The 22,065-nt window shown below is 37.8% G+C and overlaps 1 protein-coding gene across 3 annotated transcripts in view; it reads left to right on the forward strand.

The window, feature by feature from the left end:
- The window catches only part of CNST (consortin, connexin sorting protein), a 91,723-nt gene extending 74,197 nt beyond the window's left edge, over positions 1-17,526 (forward strand). For all 3 annotated transcript variants that reach the window (XM_011384518.2, XM_023525647.1, XM_023525646.1), the window contains exons 10-12: positions 15-775; positions 11,866-12,001; positions 14,871-17,526. In XM_011384518.2, coding sequence (XP_011382820.1) covers positions 15-775; positions 11,866-12,001; positions 14,871-15,076 — 1,103 coding nt within the window. In that variant the 3' untranslated portion in view covers positions 15,077-17,526. The remainder of the gene's footprint in view (positions 1-14; positions 776-11,865; positions 12,002-14,870) is intronic.
- The last annotated feature ends 4,539 nt before the right edge of the window (positions 17,527-22,065 follow it).

Genomic DNA, 22,065 nt, shown 5'->3' on the forward strand with positions numbered 1-22,065 from the left:
GCTGACAACTGCAGGGAGGGACCACACGGCGGAGCCACTCTGCAGCGCTGCTGACACACGGGAGCTCCACGCCCAGCCCTCAGAGACAGCCGGGAGCAGGTCTGGGCCACACTCTGCCGAGAAAGCTTGCGAGGATGACAGCCGCCTGCAGCTGGCTCACACAGAAGTCTGCCAAGATGTGGCCGAAATAGAGGGCACTGCTGAAGACCCTAAGGGGTTCCTTTCCAGTGGGTCAATGATAGAGCCATTGATTTTACCAGGCTCTGAGCGTGTACCTCCTGCCCTGATTTCTGAGGGTGAATATTCACAGACTCAACGAAAAGAACTCCAGTTGCCACTTCAGGATGCTTCTGAGGCGTTGTCCACAGACCAACTTGAGAACAATGAATTAAATGAGCTGCTGCAACCTGATCTCACAGGCAGTGATGGAAAATCACCGCCAGGGCCGGCTGACTCAGAGGGCTCCCAGAGTGTACTTTGTGAAAATAAGAAAGTATCTGACTTAAGTACAGTGCTTTCCGAGGCGTCTATGGCCCCAGAGGAAAAGGGAAGTAAGGAGGAACAAGTCAATAAAGAAACAGAAGACTATTTGACCAGCCTTTTGGAAGGATGCTTAAAAGATACTGAAGATTCCCTTTCATACGAAGAGGAAGACTCCGATCTCCTTCAAGACCTTTCTCCTGACGAAGCATCCTACAGTCTACAGGAGAACCTGCCTTCCGATGATAGCTGTCTTTCTCTCGATGATCTTGCAAAAAGGATAGAGATTGCAGAGGTAAATCTGAGATTTGATATAAGTACGATTAAAAGTAAAATGAAAGAAGCACATATATGCCAAATATTGCCTTGTTTTCACAAATTTCTCCTGGTCTCAAATGTGAGGGAGAAATTTAATTAATGTACACTTTTCATTTATTTTAATTGTGATTTATGCTTCAAGAAGTTATTTTGCATGCCTCCAGATTCAGTAAGCATTATGAACACCATTTTTTATATTCCTGTGACTTTCATTTGGCAGTCCTAGGAGTTATGACCGAGATAAGATTAGTCACATTCTTATAAGGAAATCTTATTTTTCCTCTCATACATCTAGAAGGCATAATATATACTCTGTTTCTTCCTCTTATTAATACATTTTTAATTTTTTAACACACCGAATGAAAGACACATTTTAAAATACAATAAGACTAGGAGATGCCAGATGAGTTTTTAAGCCATTAAATTGTGTGTTGTGAATTTCCTCTTTCTTACAATATTAATTTATAAGCTCTAGGTTTCAACAAACAATACTAGTTGACTAAAACAAGTATTATAAATAATTCAAAGTTTTAAAGTTTCTCTAAACGGTTAATGAGGCTAATAAAAAAAAAAAGGAGGAGAGGATCAAGAAGACTATTTTCCTTTGTTTGATAATACAATTTTTAAAGCTTAGAGAAAAAAGAAAAGATAAAAGTTATACCAGAACTATAGCCCCTCGGGAAGGCGGCCTGGTGTAGTGAGTGGACAGAGCAGAGTCTGCTAGCGCTGTCACAATGCTGCCTCCGGGGGTTACCACCTTGCGCAGTTACTGTTTACTTGTCAGAGTCTGTTGCCTGTTTCCTCCTCTGAAGGTTGGGATACTAACTAACTACCTTTGTTCTTTTTCATCTTCTGTTTTTTCTCCAGGCTAGCTTCTAGCTTTTAAGTCCTATTCATATCCACTGTTTCCTAATTCTGTCTTATCACTAAAAAAAAAAAAAAAAAAAAAAGTGGAAAATGGAAAAGTAACAGAGCCAAAGTAGACAACAAAAGAAACATGAAAACAGAACCGTGCGACAGCTTTCTAGGATAATTATAACTGTTAGATTACTAGTGTCGTGAAGGAATGGACTTGCAGTCCCTTCTCCAGCAACCGTAATTTTTCTTTATTTTTTTTAAGTTATTTAATAGTACTTAATGAATGTAGAGTTTCTGTTTTGGTTAATGAAAGTTTTGGAACTAGATATTGGTACCAGATGTACAGCATTATGAATGTAATTAATGCCACCAAGTCGTACACTTACAAGTGGTCAATATGGCAATTTTATGTTATATATACTTTACCACAATTTTTAAAAATAGCAAAAAATTAAAATCAGTCAGTCAGTCAAGCAAGCTAGCTAATAGTACAGTATTCCTCCTCCTGTTTATTTTAACCATATATCTGGTGCTGGAAGTTATCAAAAGCAAGGTCACACCCATATTCAAATTTAGCTGTAATTCCAAGAGGTTAGTTACATTCTCTGATGCTGCTTTTTACGCCAGTAATCCAGTTGACCTTATGGGGAAAAGAATTGGTCTAGTTTTTCCTGTTTAGGTATAAACTGTGAAGAAGGGTCAAGAGTGCTCCCGTCGATCCTCCCTACCTGAAGGACGTTTTATGGCAAGGCATCACTGTGGAATTCACGTTGTATTACAATGAAACGGAATATTTCTTCCTCAGTCAGTTTTTCCCACTAGATAACACCAGTGGTGGAAACTGTGTATTTGCAATTTAAAGTTGTCTTTTCTGTGAAGTTACTTTTTAGATGTGAGAGTCCTCTATCCTAAAACTTTATTGGTCTCTTAAGATGTGCTGTTGTAAGAACCCCGAAAGTTACATATGATTAACAAAACTAATTTACTTTCCTGTGATAATGTCAAACCGACTGTCTCTGGATACTTCCTTCTTCATTTTGAGAAATATATTTTAATAAAATCTGTCTAACTTTGTCAGGAAAAGGGTTTTTAAAACTTGTGGACTGAAATCGCTAATGCTTACTATTTCCTCAACACCTTAAGAATGAGGTTTGGGGCTAAGTAAAACGTTCAGGTAGTAGTGGGTTTGCTTGTCAATGAAAACTTTTTTTTTTTAATGCAAATATTATTTCTTGCCTTCTTGAAGGATCTTCCTTGTGTCAGGTGCTGAGAACACAATGAAGTGTCAGATAAATTCCTGGCTCCTTTGGGTTCTGTGCCGCCACACTTCGCTAATCTTACTGGAATTGTTTTTCATGCTTCCATACTTCGTGAATAGAGGATTCAGAACATAATCTCTTACAAACCAAGTATCCTCCTGAGTAGTGTTTGTCATGCCTTCAGGAACCACTGCTGCTCGTAGGCCCCTTTCCTCCACCTCGCTGTGCTGTCCCCCCGAGTCCTTCTCTGTCTCGCTCCCCAGTCTCTCATTTGTCCCATCAGCGACTCTGCCCCTCACAGATTTCCTTACTGCTTGTCGCTCCTTCTAGCACTGTGTTTGTGGTAGAAAGTAATGGTATGTTCTTTCCTTACCAACGTTTTCCCCCTTCTCTTCTCTCTCTGCCTTCATTTTCTTGCCATTTCTGCACTGATCAGCTCTGGCTCCCGTGGAAGTATTTGTTATGTTTTTTTTAAACAATTAGATTCATCACATAAAATGAAATAATTTACACAAAATCTCATAGAGAACTAAAAATATCTACACTGATTTAATTTAATGTAGAGACATGTGTAAATGAAAATGTTCTAGGTTTCAGAAGCTTTTCTGAATCCGGAAGTAATTTTGATCAGTAAAACGACAGCTTTGTATCTGAAGCATTGCTGTTCTTTCTTATGGATAAAAGAGCACAACACACCATCATCAAAAGTTAATCTCCACTGTTTTAAAAGAGCGTCAAAAACATTGTGTTCATTTCCTTGATTTTCGAGAAACAAAGTTTTACGTGTGCAGTGTCAGCGAGTTAGGGAGACTTGCTCATTTATTCCCTCATTCAGTAATTTTTATGTGTTATTTTTCCGTGACTGCCACACGTTACAGGTGCAGTGATTTGGTGACAGAAGATTTGATTTTGAATGGTGAACACACAATGCAATATACTGATGATGTATTGTAGAATTGTACACTTGAAACCTATATAATTTTGTTAACCAATGTCACCCCAATAAATTTAATAAAATTTTTTTAAAATTAGATAAGGACACTGCATGTATACAACCTGCAGTCTAACAGGTGTTTGACACCAGGTGTTAGCTGTTTGCTGAATTTGAGTATCCCAGTTTTTGGAAAAAGATGAAATTTGATCACAGTACTCATAATATACTGGCATGATTATTTTAATATCAGAACCCAAGCCCCCCTTTACTGAGGAACCTGGTATTGCTAAAAAATCATTGACTTGCCGGGTTCTGGAACCTGGAAGGGTTGCATTATCTCCTTTTTAAACTCTTCGGTTGTTCCAAGCATCAAAACCTGAGAGAAGAAATATGCTATACAAGTTCAAGGTAGCATTATGATCCAACCCCTTACTGCTAAGCAAAGTCCACTCAGCTTATGTGTGAGGGTAAATGAGTTGTTTTGTTTTCTAAATAAGCGACACTCCAATCAAATCTTGGGTAAATTTTACTAAAGTTAATCTGTCTTTTAACTTTGAAAATAATCATAATTCAGAGATCCCCTTTGCGAGCAGATTTTAGCATCATGATATGCCATACGGAGACAAACCATTCATTTTATTCATTAACATATACATATGTAATCTATTTGCAGAAATGTTGTATGTTCAGAAAACTATAGCAAATGTTTCACATTCAAGTAATTTTCATTTTTAGAAAAAATTCATAATGCAACAGCATAGGAAGTAGTCTCTTTACTACTGCTTGGGTCTTTAGAAAGCTTGTAATCTGAAAGAAAGCAAACTATGTTCCCTGCCTTCAGCCTAAATTGGCAACGTTTACTTAGATATCTTCAGGTCTACCTGTTTCACAGGAAACAGAGGGAGGACATAACCTAGAACTTTCTTATGGGGAGAAACATGACAACCCAAAATGCTGTGGATTCGTCTTCAAAGAGGCTATCTAATCCAAGTGACTTTTGCAGAGTCTCCATCGCGGTCTCTTGGCTAGATCAATGGGATGAGGGAAGTTAGATGACATTAAGATGGGCGGCCAGGACTGAGCAGTGGTATTTTGCGAGATCACATAGGCAGCTGTTCTGTGGATCTCAGACAAAGGAAGGCCTTAGAAACAGCAGTCTTGGCTGTTTTGCCCAGACTGGCTCTTTTTGGGGAAGCAGGAGAAGTCCATTTTCCATGCAGCAGAGGAGGAGCAGAGTCCCCTAGTAACATAAGAAGCTTCGTGGGAAATCGGTGACCCAAGATTTACGAAGTGTCTGAAGAGCCCCTACAGGGAAATCCACAGATTATATTTTCTTTGTGCCAGATGGTCTCATCTTTGCCTTTCTTTTTATACTGCCCTGTAAGTTTTCTAGTTAATTAATACTTCTCTGGATTGTCGTGTCTCTTGCACCCAGTTCCTTTTCTTTTCCATTTTAATTATCCTGTTGATTTACATCGCCCTGAACTTTTGCAACAGATACCCTTGTATCATCTCTCCCTCCAAACGGTCTTATATTAGCACTCTATAAAACTTAGAGTCTCAAACTGATACCCAAAGGGGGTAGTCAGGTAATAGAAGTAAACAAACAGTACAGATGCAACCAAACACACCTGAGGGTCAAGGTCTAACACGGGGACTGTTAGTTTAAACATCTGCTATAGAAGATTCCTTGCCTTGTCAAGTCTCTTCGTGTGACTCCTTTTGACTCCAGGATAAGGGCTGTGCTGCAGGGCTCAGTGTTCAGGGCAAGTGGAAGTCTGACACACTCCACCTTGCCAGCATCACCTCCTGCTGGTCCTTTGTTCTCAGCCTTTACTGTAGTCAGACTGGCCTCTTCCCTGCCTCCCAGCTATATACCTTGCATATCTCACTTCTGATCTTTACCTTCTGTGTTACTCTGCTCTGGGGTGATGAATCTCCTTTGCACACATTCATTTCTTCCCATTCCTCAAGATCTACATTGTGCCTTTTTAGCATGCAGAGTGCCAAACGCAGGGCCGAGCTCCTGGTCAGTGCCCAGGAAATGCTAACTGCTACCATTATGCTTTGGTCACTGAAGTCCATAATGTTTATTCCTTTCAAAATACGTCTCTGAACTTCAAACGAGGGAGGGGCCCGAGCATCATCCCTCCTAAAGTTGTATCTAGCTGTAACCTTCCCTTGTTATTGCAGGACACACACAGTCTTCTGCACTGAATTGCAAACCGCTTAAGCACAGCGATCCTGTTGAATATAGTTTTGTATTCTGTACAAAGCGAACACAGATTATACAGATTATAAGTAACAGCCATCTCTACACAGAAAGACTTTTTTATTTTACTGGGTTCACTGAAAAATAAATAACCTTTAAGAACAGATTTACTTTTTATTATTTAAGAGGGAAAGCTATGTTAGTCAAATAAGTATAAATTAGGTACTGTCTATATGTAAATTGCTCATCTGTATGTTCATTTACTCTGACATATTTCTGGAAAGTGGGGAGACGCCGGTGAACACAGATCAAGTCCCTTTCTCATGAGATTTATGCTCTAGAGGGAGAGACACATAATAAACAAGTTCACATGAAAATAAACAGTGTAGCTTCAGATATTGGTAAGGGCTATGGAGAACTGTCAGCAGCATGCAGAGACGAACTGGGGGAATGAGCTCTTCTAGGCAGGGTGTAGGGGAAGGCCGGGGAGGGCCAGCAGGAGGGCGGCACTGGTGGAACACAGCGAACACGGGGTGGGGGAGGGGAGGCAGTAGGAAGCTCAGGTGGAAAAGGCAAACTGAAGCTACTTCCTATAGGGCCTCATTAGACCAGGGTTGGAACCGGAATAAAATTCAAACAGTGGTGAATTTTGAACAGATGTGACCTGATTTGCTTAATGGCTGTTCTGTGGAGACTAAGCATATAGGGAGGCAGGGGACAAAGAAAAGAGAGACCAGTCAGGTTACTGCAGTTATTCAGGTGAGAAATAATGAAGGGTGGGATTCAGGTGGTAGCGGGACATGTGGAGAAGATATATTTTTGAATGAGAAACTGACAGGACTTGCTAATGGATTAGACGCAGGGTTTGGTGGTGAGCGGTTTTGAGGGAGGAGAACCAGGAGTGCTGTTTTGGAATCTACCTGTTTAAAGAATTTACTGGGGGATAAAGTGTAGGATAGTACCGTGACATTCTTATGGTTTCTTTTCCCATTTTATACTTATTAAACTGTCCCTCTAAGCAAGCAAAAACAAATTACAAAAACAGGAGGTCATGCCTAATCTAGAAACTTAGATACATTATAAAACTTTTTTTATTTTTAGAAACGCTTTCTCCTTTTTCAGTTAATCTCTTAAAAATTCAGCGTCGATGGACTTCATCGTCGTCCGTTTCTTAGAATCTTCCGCTCTCACGTGGCAGCGTTGTAGGAGGCAGCGTTGTAGGAGGCAGCGTCGTGGATCCCCACCACCGTGCTCCTTCTGGAAGATGGCTCCCCTGCACGTAGCTGCCGCCTCTTGCTCCTGCTGCGATTTGTGATATTAATTTGCTGTAGTAGTAGCCATGACATTAATCCACTTTCAGATTAATTGAATGACACGAAAGATCTTCCCCTAACCACCTCCTCCCCCCTGTCTCTATATTGACGGATTTAGCCATTAGCTTAAGTAGCTTTTAGTTGAGGTCATGTGTAAGATAGAATTTGTTTCTAGAGGTATATACTACTTTGGAAAGACAAAAGAAACTTAAGACGTTTAATATATTGTAACAGATGACACTAAACAAAATTTTTATTAAATATATTGAGATGATATTGGTCAATAAGATTATATGTTTCAATATACACTATTATAATACATCATCTGTATATTACACTGTATGTTTATCACCCAAAGTTTAGTCTCCTTCTGTCACCATATATTTGACCCCCTTTACCGTGGTCTACCCCGCTTCATCCCCCTTCCCGTAACCACCATAGTGTTGTCTGTTTCAATGGGTTTTTGGTTGGTTGATTTGCTTGTTTGTTTCTTTTATTCATTCATATGTTGCTTTGTTTTATATCCCACATACAAGTGAAATCATATGATTCTTGTCCTTTAACAGCACAGATGAAATACTGCCATTTGCAACAACATGGGTGAATTTTAAGAGTGTCATGCTGAGCAAAATAAGTCAGACGGAATAAGCAAAATGTTAATAGTCACAGAAAATAAGATCTTTTCATGCTAGGGAAATGGCAAGAGGTTTAATCTTGACTTTCTCTTCAAACGCTGCCAGTAGCTGATGCTACAAGTTTCGGCGTGTTATTTAAGCTGTCTAAGCTTGGCTCCTTCATCAGTAAGAAGGGACTGATGATGCCTGTCTGTCTAAGAGAGTCATAAAGATTAAATATGACATATCATGTAACTGTCTTTACCTAAAATGTACGAGTTCTTATTATGGAACCCAAATCTAAAGGAGCAGGCAGAGAATGTCATCTGTTCCTTCAGCGAAGGACAGTAGCAATGAATTTGACATGTGCTTCTATGGTGAGATTGCCAGCACGTAAGCTGTTTGTAATACACTGATATGACTTACGAGTGTTCATTCTCAAGTTAGTTGGAAACCAAGCATGTGTTCGTGTTCAGAATTTACCATCCTTGAGTTCTGGATCGAGTAGAGCCTACATCATTAGAAGAATATTGTTTGGTATTATTTTCTTTAATTTTGTGAGGAAGCAGTTCTAATATCAAGGTCTCCAAATGTTTCTCTTGTCACAATAGAATTTACTGTGCCAGGAGAATTCCAAAATAATTTTGTTTTTACAACCAGTTTATTCTTAAAATGCTATTTAAGATGATCATTGATGTTTGAGGGGATGTGCAGGACTAGTTATTTTCAAATATAGAAGGGGAGGCCAGATGGACGTGCTGTTGTTGATGTTGTTGTTGATGTTGTTGTTGTTGTTGAATTCTGCACTTATTCATAGAGTACCACCAGTAACAATTATATTAATTACAGCTTAGGCATCCTTTTAGTTCATAATAGAAGGGTTCGATATATTTTGTTTGGGTAGCAAAGAAATTTGGTAATCGAAATGGGAAACCAAATTTAGCTTTTAAATCTTTATTTTTTGAGATTTTAAAATTCTTAACCTTTTAATATCAACATTATGGTTGGTGTGGGGGGCACAGAAATGTTTTTTTTAGAGTAGTCTAGAAGAGACACATTTCTGCGTGCCCTAAATCAGCTTCCCAACCTACTTAGAAACACTTGGCAGTCTTTTGAGTGAGCTCCCAAACTAAGACGATGACCTTATTTTGGCTTACTTCCCTTCTACCATAGAACTAAGGAAAACTCTACCAAAGCCACGTGTTAAACTCTTTATGGTCAACCGCCTCCGTGTGATAAGTAGGAATCTCTATCCTAGGAGTAGATTCTAAGGCCTCTGCCCAAAACTCTTGCTAGAAGAGGAAGGCCCACACCCGCCTGTCTTCTAGAGTTCCCCCCGGGCTTGCATTCCCTATGCCTAAACTCTTGGTCGCACCATTTCTGTTGTCCATCTAAGACTACAGATCAGAGGGGCAGACAGAAAAGAAACTGCGAAACCTAGAAAAGGTCCCTGAGCAAGACTGAAAGGAAATAACGGGAAAGAGCACACTCAGACACTGGAGCAGGTCCTGATGAAACCAAACGTTTTTGGCGAGAGGGAAGAAGGGAAAGAAAATATAGGGAAATGGTTAGATTATTAGCCAAGAATTAAGGGTCGGTTGTGGGGGATGTTGAAATGTTGGCCCATCCCACCCAACTGTAATTTTTTCAAATTCTACTTCTTACCTCTTTCAAAAAGTTGCCAGAGTTTATTGCCAGCCACACTTAGTAAATAAGGCAGGGCCACTCTGGAAAGCCCATATCCCTTAACTGCATGACATTCAGAGCCAAACACCCCAGATTATGCCAAGCAGGAGCGAAGGTGAGGAAGGTACCTAGGGCTTATGGGTCTTGAAAGCACACTCTGTGTCTTTCCAGATGTTACCAAAGTTTTTCTCAATCTTTCAACTTCCATTTATTCATAGTTGCAATGTATTTTGATTTACGACTTGGGTCTGTGTCTTGAATTTGCACATTCAAAGTTCATATCACAAAGATCCACAGTTAATGTAATATCCCTCTGGGGCTCATCCCAGAACTGTTCTGAATTGGATGTTTATTCTGAGGAATTAAGCAACTTGAAAACGCCTGTGATACGTGAATTCACTGTTGGTATATATAGTTTTATTTTATGAAGAAAATAATCTACGAAAACCTCATTCTTTTACATTTACTGAAAATAAAAAGAATGTTATCTTTAGTAGTAATATATTTGTTAAATTTTGATTTCCCATCTCTTGCTCTTAAAAAAGTTATTAGGACTTCTTTTCCTCTCCATTTCAGCTGGAGGCTTGTAAAATCCTTTTTCTCCGTTGTTTGAAGGGGCTCTTTGATGTTTTTGCTTTCTTAAGCAATATTTGAAAGGCTGTTCCTTTGCATATTTGTACTTACCATTTTAATGTCACCAAAGTACTTTAGTTTTCTCAGAAGGACAGCATCTGAAATACATATTTTCTATAAAAAGAACAAATTGCTAACATTGATTTTTTTTTTTTTTTTTTTTGAGATAATGGTTTCTATAGACCCGTGTTCAAGGAAGACCAGTAGAAGACTATACTGAGTTATTTGGCCTTAAAAACCTGAAGTTGTAAAAAGAACTAAAGGAATCTGTAATATTTGTGCATAGCACACTATCAGAGATAGGATAGCTGGCTGAAACTGGAAATCATATGAAGCATTTTATGCCATTGATCAGCTAAATGACATTGTAAGCAGCCCTCAGCTTACAGTGCTCTGATACCAGCAAGTCAGTGACATCTACAGTGTTGGGCCCACAATGCCCACCTATGTCATCATCTACAGCTTGTCCCAGCAGGCCACTCCCAAGTTAACTTCTGTAAGTCAGCTGCCGAGGGGAGCTTTTGATAGAGCCTCCTCCATCCCATCCTGGCTCTACCTAGGGATTCTCCTCTCTTTCTCCCCACACCTGGGAGTCTTTTAACTCCTAAATGGCAAGGGTTCTTGTTTTTGTCTTTGTTCCTAAATAAGGGCTGGGGCGGAAGCAGGAGAGAGACGAGTGGAAACCAGAAGGCAGCATAGAAAGGGGTAGAGGTAGGGCACTGATGAGGTATGAGACAGCCAACTTTTCCTACGAAGGGCCAAATATTAATAGTAAATATTTTGGACATTAGGGTCTGTTGCAACTACTTGGTTTTGCCGTTGTAGCCCCAAAACAGCCATACTCACTATGTAGACGAATGGGCGTGGCTGTATTCCAATTACTTTATTTACAAAAACAGGCAAAGGGCCTTTGGCCTACTAACTATAGATTGCCACCCTCTGCCTACTACAAAGCAACGTGTCCCTGGTAAACCAGCTCTGAGATTCTAGAAGAGAAGTCCTTAAAATATTTTGAATAGCAGATAATTCTTTAGTAAATGCCTAGTTTATCAGAGGAACTGAGGATAGCACCCATTTTGATGTTGAAAGTTGGTGTCAGATATAGTTTGAGTCTCACGTTCATTTCTTTAAAATTCTTGATGAATGAAAAAAGCAATGGTAGATTATCAGCTTCTGTTAGAAAGCAAAACTCAACACTAATAAATAAGCAAAGAGGGGTCGTCAGTGATCATTTTACAGATTACTGAACAGGGAAGTGGGGCTACAAAGCAAGGTAGTTAGAGAGGAGGCCTGATTTGTCCCCTGCATCACACTGCCTGCCTGGCCCTGGAGTCAGTTCTGGGCTTTAGAATAGCAGAGTTTTAGACATGTGTATTTGGCAGTCATCTGCATAGAAGCAAAAGTATTATTCTGTTAGACTTCGATGATTAATTATGATTTTTAATAGGCATAGAATAAACCCAAATACCCGTTGAATTTGCCCTGTTGCTGTTACATGTAAAATATCGTTCATACTTCCCTCTATAATTTAACAAATGGTTCTTATGATCTCTGACAGGTTGTTCCTGCCGAAGGGTTGGTCTCCATATTGAAGAAGAGGACTAATACTGTAGGAGAGTATCCTGCCCAGATGCCACAGAAACCATCTAAGCGAAGAGTGAGATTCCAAGAAATAGACGATAGCTTAGATCCAGGTAAGTAAACTGCTCGGCGCCGTGGCTGGCACAGGGCTGGCCCTTAGCGTTTGCCAAAAGAACAATTTAATGTATCATAACAGGTAACAGGATTTGTAAAAGAATATGTGAACTTAGATGTTTTATCTTCTATAAAAAAAAAAAAATTGAATGATCATCCGTTCTTAAATAATTCTTAAGCATTTTGTTTGCTCAAAGAAGTGAGCAAGTTGCAAAATTCAGCTCATGGCCTCCTACCCCACAGATGGTTCTCCGTGTTCAGAGCTCATTTCAGTTTCCTTGTTCAGTTCTTTGTTTTGTTTTGTTTTCTCTCTCGGGTTTTTTCAGTGAGTCTGCTATTTTTGTCTTTTCGACAGCAGTGAATGCTCCTGTTTTATAAGTGTGGAAAATATTTATGGATTACAGGTATAGTCTCTCGGGTGATTTCTTCTTGACTGTATAGAAAGAAGTGTCTCTTAGGAGCAGCAATTTAACACCATCGCTGTTGTTTGGCTTTTTCCTCCGAGGCCTATATTTAAGGTGTTGCCAGGTTTACCTGAGGCCCAGGTAAATAAGAGTGAGTGGAAATACAGCCAAGAACCTGTCAGTGTGCTTTTTAGGTTTATAAAACTGCGTTGTTAAAATAACTGAGTAAACACATTATTGCTTTCTCAGTATGATGTGAAGTGGTAGAGGTTTCTAATTTTTACAATTTTAAAGTTGGTAGGAGCCTTGGAAATAATCACTTTGCTTGTAACTAGCACGGTCTTCTCCAGATAAGTGCTTAATTCTGTCTGCACTCATAGACCCTGAATTGTCACTCGCAGTTCAGCTGGATTTATAACTGACAGTCCTGTTTCACTGAGCTATCTCACCTTAAACCAAGCCACTGCTCCTCAGTGACCAGACACGCCTCACGCGTCCACGTTAGGCAGGGCAGCTCCAATCCATTTCAACGCATGTAGATAAAACAAACAAAATAGAAGTTTTTAAATAAACTGTATTTAAATGTTTGTATGTAAGTCTATGATTATGAAGAAAAATATGGAAAGATCCATAAATTAGATTGTTAACATAAATAAGGGGTGGCGGTAGGGAATCAATGCCAAAAAAAGGCAAAGGTGGTGAAAAATTGAACTGACAAAAAAAAAAAAACCCAAAAGACACAACATTGACATGATCATATTTATTTATTTGTATAAAAATATATTTGCGTATGTACATGTAAACTATTAAAATCCACTAAACTATAATTTACAAATCACAGAACAATATGATTCCATAACCTTTCTTATGGCTTTTTTGAAGATTTTTATTAAAATATAGCTAACATACAATATTATATTAGTTTCAGATGTATACATAATTCTTCTTATATAAAAATCTTGAGAAAATATTTTTCGATCTGGAAAGAAACACCACCTTTAACAGCGTTTGCCCCTGGGGTGGGAGGCGAATGCGATTGGGTAGGAGAACGGAGGAGAATCTCTTAGACTCTGAGGTACTTTAGTGTTTGAATTTCCATAGAAGGAATATATTCGCCTATTACTGTAAAATCTTCCAGATAAAGTCTATCTGGCTTATATTTTATAAAACTTGTTTTTAATCATCTAAGTCATATATGCTAATCATGAGGAAACTCAGACAGTAATGAAATAGAAAAGTATAAGTTCTTCGACCCTTCCTTGAGGGTTTCCCCCCAGTATTGACTGAGGAGGTTTCTCATCTTTTCAAGACATAGTCTGTATCTATGCCTGTGTGTGTACACACACCGACGCATACACATGTGTCTTTTCTAAACACAAATGGGTTCATGACATACCGTCATGTCACTTCTTTTTCATTTAACCATCAATCTTGGACATTTTCCTATGTGAGAACGTATTTACTTCATTCTGTTAAACAATTGCATAGTAGTCTATTAAATGAATGTTCCATAGTTATTTAACTACAGTAACTCAATTACTCTCAACTTTTTATTATTACAAACTTTGCTGCAGTGAGCTTGCTTATAAATATATGTGTTATATGAATCTGTAAGCTAATTCCTAAAAGTGTATTTTCTGGGCTCAACGAGAGGAACTGTCATGAGGCCACCCCAGTCTTCACCTACTGTCCTGGCATTCTATTCAGTTAGCATACTCTTTCACTCTCAAAAGTGTCCCAGTCTGGAGGATAAATTTAAAATTTAATAGATACTGCGAAATTACCTTCCAAGGTTTTGGTACTCCCTCATCAAGCTAAATGTAAAACGTTTTAGTCGTTCTTATAGTTTTTTATTTTGCCTTAATTCTGAATAATCACTAAGACTTTTTGTATTTCTTCAATATGGAAAGACTGATGTGGACATTTTTATTAAAAACAAACATACCGAAATTATTAAGCAAAATAACAAGAAATCATTGTACTAGCTAGAATTTCACTATTCCACTAATTGATAAAAATAAAAACGAGTATTAAGATGTGAGTGATCCCACCCAACGTCATTTTTATTGTTTGATATCAAATCAGCTTTGCTTTAAGGCGATCTCATGATGCGAACTCCAAAGATACCGTGACAGTGAGGTTATAATTTGTATTCTAAAATAATGCTATGAGCATAACAAAGAAGTACTGCCTTTTTTTCCTTCATTTTCTTATGGAAGTAATCCTATTTGTTGTATAAATGAGCTAGTTTTAAATTGAGCGTCAACAAGCTCCACAAGCATGTATCTTTGTGATATAATAAGCCCTTGTAGAGCCAATAGGTGTACCAGCTTTCTGTCAGCGATTCCAGTCCCTAGAGGACTAATAGTAGAAACATCCAGTTACCTTAATCAATGAGAAGACACTGGATGCTAGGACTTACCTTTTGTGTTGGTTTAAACATATTCTGTTCTCGTGTTTGCAGATGAAATTGGAGGTGGTTCCTGTATCTTACTGGTCTTGCTGTGCATAGCAACGGTTTTCCTTAGCGTTGGAGGAACTGCATTATACTGCACTTTTGGTGACATGGAGTCACCTGTTTGTATGGACTTCACAGACAACATGGACTTCTATTACTCTAAGTTACTGCAGGGAATGGCAGAACTTAAACACTGGATCTACCTCTCCTAGCAGCATTTAGAGGGACAGGCATGCTGGCAGTGAGAATCAAAGAGTGAAACTTTCTAAACAGTTTTTATTTTAGGAGTTGTATAACGTGTGTCCCCCACACCCAGAGAGGAACCATGGACATCAGAAACAACGACTTTAAGTGGCAGTCCAGAGGACTCTTAGAATAATCCACATAATGAGGCAAAAGTCGATCTGAGCACTGTTGATGGAAGGAGTGATCTTTGGAGAGCATGCTGTCCTCTTCACTGCCACCTAGTGTAATGAGCTACCCTGAGCAGAGGCAAACAGTGCAGTGTTCGAGCCACACCATTTTTAGCTTTCTCGTCAAGCTAATGGTCAAAGGACACTTTGGGTTTACATTCGTTGGTCAAAGACGTTGCTTCCAGCCATCACTGCAATAAGTTTGTGTATAATCAAAAGGAGTTACCTGTGGTTTAAATGTCTTTTTTTAGTTAACCTTGGGAGCTATGTAATTTAGGGTTTTGCGCATTCTTTCCAGATTCTGTTCTCCATTTGTAAAATGGTTATGTGTGTGTGTGTGCGTGTTTGCATGTGTATTCAGCTAATCATAAGCAAATATTCAAACAGAATAACAAAAATTATCTTTATTCTTTTAACTTGACTATAGATGTGCAGGCACAAATCTTCAAAGAAGGCTTAACTATGGGACAGATGAATTATAGAAATCTATAATTGGCCCTAAAATGAGACACTGTGACAGATCTGTGACAGCTAACTTGATTAACTAGCCAGAAATTAATCACAGTCTAGAAGTAAAATGAAAGAGCTCCCTCTGAGTCTTAGGCAACCAGTTTCATCATGGATTCAGTGCTTCCCGAAGTCTGATGAACACCAGACTCAACTCAATTCAGTAAACGCTTGTTGAACACCTATTATGTGCTGAGAATATAAGAACCAGAATACAAAGATAAATAGGATATTGGTTCCTGCTCTAGATGTGTTAATTCTGGTCTTATGAGAAAAAAAAAAAATTAATTCTTTGGCAAATGAAATTAAATCACCATATGTAATTCAGTATTAACAGATCATACATTCAGATGTTTGAATGTGCATCCATATCATGGGCTTGATCTAGACCTATTATGGGGTCATTAAGCGAAAATTCAATCATGTCTTAAATAGGCAAATGTCTGATTTTTGTTTAAATCTGTCAGGTGTAATTTCTTTTTCTGAGGTCTAACATTTAGAAAACCTTGCTTTCACTTTTTCTATCATAGGCAGCATTTTTAAAAAACACATGAGTTATAGTTTTTTAGCAAGTGATCATTATTTCACGTTTTTCTGTTAGGGTAATTTGAAAGAAAAAGGGAGAAATTACTTTCTAGTTGTTACTGGCTGGTACAGTACCTCCCTTTGTGTTTCTGCTTATTTATTTAGATATGTGAATTTTAAAGGGCTTTTGTATAAGTCGAAAGTGTGTTGTTGTGCATGCATTTGGTTATCCCAATGTAGATATTTAATTACAATGTACTTAGCATTTTTGATTTTTCTATAATTTCAATTCATTGTGTTTTTAGGCTTCTTTATTTTTAAATTGGTGTCTTATTTTCACTTATAATACTGTTTGACTTGTCTCTGTCATATCACCATAAACTGTAATATTTTCAAGGATGATAGATCAAAGATATTTATTTAGAAGTGTATAAGATACTAAAATTTAGATTCCTTATACATAAGGCTGATTTTATTAGAAGATTATTTTAATGTTCTATTATAAATTTTAAGAATTTGTATTCAAATTGTATGTAAAACGTTGACGGTACTGTCTCACGTGGTTCTATGAAAACATCCGCAGTGTCTGCCGTGAGGGGTATCCCCATCACAGGCAGACTCTTCTGTTTTACCCTCTTAATTTCTAGTTATGGGAATTTGGTGATGCTGATTTCTGCCAGTTTTATGTCAAGATAAGTCAGAACTTCCCTCCTGTTCTCCTCTTTTACGTCACTATCGAAGTCCTAAATCTGTAGCTTCATATTTTCCTAAAAGCCTCCAGCTCTAGTACTTACGAAACTAGAGATTTCCTGGGAACTTTCACACTGAGATGAAAGGGATGAGATAGTACCTTGGTCCTCACGGGCCCATTTGAGTCTCAGAAGAACCATGTGTGTCCCCACCACTTCCCAGGGAAGGTGAGGTGACCTCAGGAGCATATTGACGTCTTGACTTAAAATAGGCATGAAAATCTCAAGTAGCAAAATTAGGGCAACTTTAAAAAATATTATAGTCATTTATTGCATGAATTGGGTGGAGTAATTCCATCTGGTGATGAAAGAATTGTTATCACACATAAAAATTCATCCAGTTTTACTATACTGTAATTTTTTCTGTCATTTGAAAATACTGACAATTATTTGTAACTAATCTTCCTTAAGAACTGTATTCGAGGGTAACAGATCAAGCTTGTAATTTAAAAATCTACACCAACAAAATGTCTCAGAGAGTTTATTTCAGCCTGGGTTGCTGAGAAAAAAACTGCTTTAAAGTAAAAGTAAAATACCTTCAGAAGTCGGTCTGGCCTCACAAGTAGATGGCAACCTATTTGGGGAAATGCCTATGTAAGGGCTCCTCTGCTCCCTAAAACACCTCTCCTGTCTGTCTTGCACAGTAACTGGAATTTGCTCTAAAAATTCCTTTAGATTTAAAAAGTCAGAATCCTCTGAGAGGTTTACTTTAGCGAGCTGTGAGCTTGTGTGTTATGCTAAGGGAATTCGAAATTCAAAGCTGGCCTGATTTTGAAAGGACAGGTGTGGATGGGATCTCCCCGGAGTGCTGGGAGGCTGTGGGATGGGAGCAGCAGAGTGGAGAAGGGGTAGGAACTGAGAAGTGAGAGGGAAAGTAGGAAAAGAACAAAGAAATCCTTTAGCTATTAACCAGTTTTGCTGAAGGTGGCTTCGTGGCATTTACCCCAGTCCAGAGAAAGAGAGTGAATTTTTATCTTCCTACTGACATCACCTATATAACTGCCCATTTCTATGGGCTCAATTAATATTAACCCACCTTTGTATACTTCTTTCTGCAGTGTAGTAATGTTTGCACATCTATTCATTTGTTGCTTAGATCAGTAAACACACATTCTCTCAAGTCCAGGTCTTACACCTCCCAGATCCAACATACTTTCCATTTCCATTCGGTCGTGTTGCCTCATCCTCAAAACGAATAAGAGTGGTCTGGGGTTTATGGCACAAATTCCAGTGCTGTCTGCTATTTTAACAACCTCAAAGGTAAACATGATTGAACCTCATGCACTAACCCTGTCAAAGCTACCATGAGTTGAAATTTTCCTTAAGGAATTCTAGTACAATTTAAATCTTCCTGACTTTAGGCCATGAGAGAAAAAGTATGTTAACCTATGGGCATCTCTTTTCCATGTTCTGAGAAGAGTTAGTCCTGAACTCAACTTTTTGTCTATTGCCCTGATAACAGTGCGGAACTATGAGCAGTGTTTATTGCTGTCTGAATTCTGACAAACATTTGAATGCTTGCAGTGTGCCTAGCACGAGCTGGGTTCTGGGGCTTTAGAAACAAGAAATGGTACCAGCTTAAAGAAACAAGAAATGGCATCTGGCGAGGAAAATGTGAAGGGGGAATAAAAATGCAGAAATCGAGGATCATGGGAGTGGAAGCTTGAGCACATTCTTCCCTACTAGGTGTCATGCACTATTATTATGAATAAGTGTAAAAAAATTCTATCTAGGTCATTTGCATAGCAACTTGACAGACAGGAATCTTTACTCACAGCCAAAGTTCTAGTAATTATCACTTTTCACTTCCGGTTAGCATTTATGGCATTAATAGCTGGTGGGCTCTCCAGCAGTGGAAAGCTTGGCAAGAACCTCTTCAAAATTCAAAATCTGAATAGCACAATTGAAAACCTCACAAAACTCCAGGTCTAGCTGCTTCTCCAGTAAATTCTATCAATCATTTAAGTAAAAAATAATACCCATCCTACAAACACTTTCAGAAAGGAGAGTCTACCTGCCAGTTCATTTGATGAGACCAACATTACCCTGATACCAAAACCAGACAAAGACAATAAGAAAAGATAACAAAAGACCAATATCGTTTGTGAACTTAGACACAAAAATGTTTAACAGATATTAGTAGGTTCAATCTAACAATATACAAAAAAGATAATATACTGTCAGGACCAAGTGAGACTTAACCCAGGAAGACAATGTTAGTTTAACATTCAAAAATCACTCAGTGTAATTCACCATTTTAACAAATAAAAAACGAACATACCAATAAATGCATAAAAATCATACAGCATTCATTTCAAAAACAACAAAGTAGGATGAGAAGTGAACTTCCTCAACTGAGGAAGGAGCATTTCTGGAAAACCCACAGCTAATATTAAGTACATAATGGAGAAAGGCCAAATGCTTTTCTTCCCAAGGTCAGGAGCCAAGAATGGCCACTCTGATTTCTTATATTCAATATTGTACTGGATGTCCTATAGCAAGAAAGAAAAGCATACCAATTAGAGAGGAAGAAATAATACTTCTTGTAAGTGACATGATTGTTTATGAACAAAATCCTAAGGAATCTATAAAATGCTATTAGAATAAATGAGTTTAGCAAAGTCATAAGATGCAAGTTCATTATACAGAAAGTTACAAGATGCAAGTTCATTATACAGAAAAATCAAGTATTTCTGTAAACTAGCAATGACCAATTGAAACTTGAAATTAAAAATCCAATGAATAAATGAATGAAAATTCATTTCACATACAATAGCATCAAAAACATGAAAGACAACTTTAACCAAATTCGTGCAAAATTTGTTTAATGAAATTTATAAAGCAGTGCTGAAAGAAAAGACCTAAATAGATGGAGAAATGTAATCTGTTCATGGAAGACTCAAGATTGTTAATATTGATCCATAGACCTGACACAATCCCCATAAAACTTCCAGCAATTTTTTAGAAATTGACAGGTTATTTTAAAGTTATATGGAGATACAAGTGATCTAGAAGAATGAAATTATTAAAACGAGTGGAAGATTTCTACCTCTTAAGTTCAGGACTGAATGCTGCAATAATCAATCTGAGATATGGCAGAATGAAAGTTCAGAAATAAGTCCCCACGTATGTCGGCAACAAATAATGCTGGAACGACTGCGCATCCCACTGGGAATGAAATAAACTTGAAATAAATGAATCTAAATGTAAAAGCTAAAACTATAAAACTTCTAAAAACAGGAGAAAAATCTCTGCGGCTTTTGAGTAAGCAAAGATTTCTTAGGACACAAAATATACAAACCACAAAAGAAGTTGCTTAACTGGACTTTAAATATGTGTGCCCTTTAAACAACGTAGCTAGGAAAATTAAAAAGCAAGCTGAAAAGATTGGGGGAAATGTATAATATATATGTATGTTTGCTCTCCTGATTGTGTGGCTGATGGGGAGCTATGGCTTGCTGCCACCACCCAGCATCACAAGGGAGCATTGTGAGGCATATTACTAGCCTACTAGCCTGAAAAAAGGTCAAATTTAAAATTTGAACTCTATTGAATGTGTATCAATTTCACAACCGCATAAAGTCAAAATATTGTAAGTTGAACCATCATAAGTCAGGGTCAATCTGTATGTAATCCTAAAGAATCTACAAGAAAGCTACCAGAGCTAATAAATGAATTCAACAAAGTTGTACAGTATGAGATCAATACACAGAAAACAGTTGTGTTTCTAAACACCAGCAACTAACATTCTGGAAAGGAAATTAAGAAGGCAATTTCATTTACAGTAGAATCTGAAAGAATAAAATGCCTAGTAATAAGTTTAACCAAGGGGAAGACGTGTATACCGATGACTACAAAACATTGCTGAAAGAAATTGAAGAATATCTAAGTAAAAGGAAAGCTATCCTGTGTTCATGAATAGGAAGTCAATATTATTAAAATGTCAGTAGTACCCAAAGTGATCTAAAGACTCAAGCAATCCCTATCAAAATCCCAACAACCTTTTTTTTTTCCTTTTTGCAGAAATGGAAAAACTGGTAATCAGATTTATATGGCATTATGAAGAGACCCAAAAAGTCAAAAATAGTCTTGAAAAAAGAGATAAAATTAGAGGACTCACATTTCCCAATTTCAAAACTTACTGCAACAAAGCTATAGTAATCAAAACAGTGTGGGTACTGGCATAAGGGTGAACATAGAGACCAATGGAATACAATTGAGAGTCCAGAAATAAACCCATACGTCTTAGGCCAGTTGATGTTTGACAAGTGTGTCAGATCCATTCAGTGGGGAAAGAACACTCTCTTCAACAGATGGTTCTAGGACAACTGTATTTCTACATACAAAAGAATGAAATTGGACCCCTGCTTCATACCATACACAAAAATTAATGCAAAATATTTTGATGACCTAAGTATGAACTAAATCCATAAAATTCTTAGAAGAAAACATAAAGGTAATCTTCATGACTATGATTTGGCAGCGTATTCTTAGATAAGACACCAAAAGCACAAGCAACAAAAGAAGAAATAGATCAACTGGATTTCTTCAAAACTTTTTAAAAATTTGTACATCAAAGGAAGTTATCGAGAAAAAGAAAAAACAATAGAATGAGAGAAAACGTTTGCAAATTCATCGTCCAATAAGGATTTGATATCCAGAATATATAAAGAACTTCTAGAATTCAACAAAAACAACCCAATTAAAAAATGTGCAAAGGACTTGAATACACAATTCTCCAAAGAAGATACACAAAGTTTTGAACATAGAGTGTGGTGGGGATGATTGCACAATATATGAATGTACTTAATGCCGCTGAAGTGTACACTTATAAGTGGTTAAAATGACAAATTTTATGTTACTCGTATTTTACCACATATGTGCACACAAAAAATGACAGTGTTGGTGAGGATTTGGAACAACCAAATTCTTATATGCAACTAGTGAGAATATGAAACGATACAACCACTTTGGAAAACAAATTGGCAGCTTTCTCTAAAGTTAGGT

The sequence above is a fragment of the Pteropus vampyrus genome, unplaced genomic scaffold (genome assembly GCF_000151845.1).
Source record: "Pteropus vampyrus isolate Shadow unplaced genomic scaffold, Pvam_2.0 Scaffold584, whole genome shotgun sequence".
Taxonomy (NCBI): domain Eukaryota; kingdom Metazoa; phylum Chordata; class Mammalia; order Chiroptera; family Pteropodidae; genus Pteropus; species Pteropus vampyrus.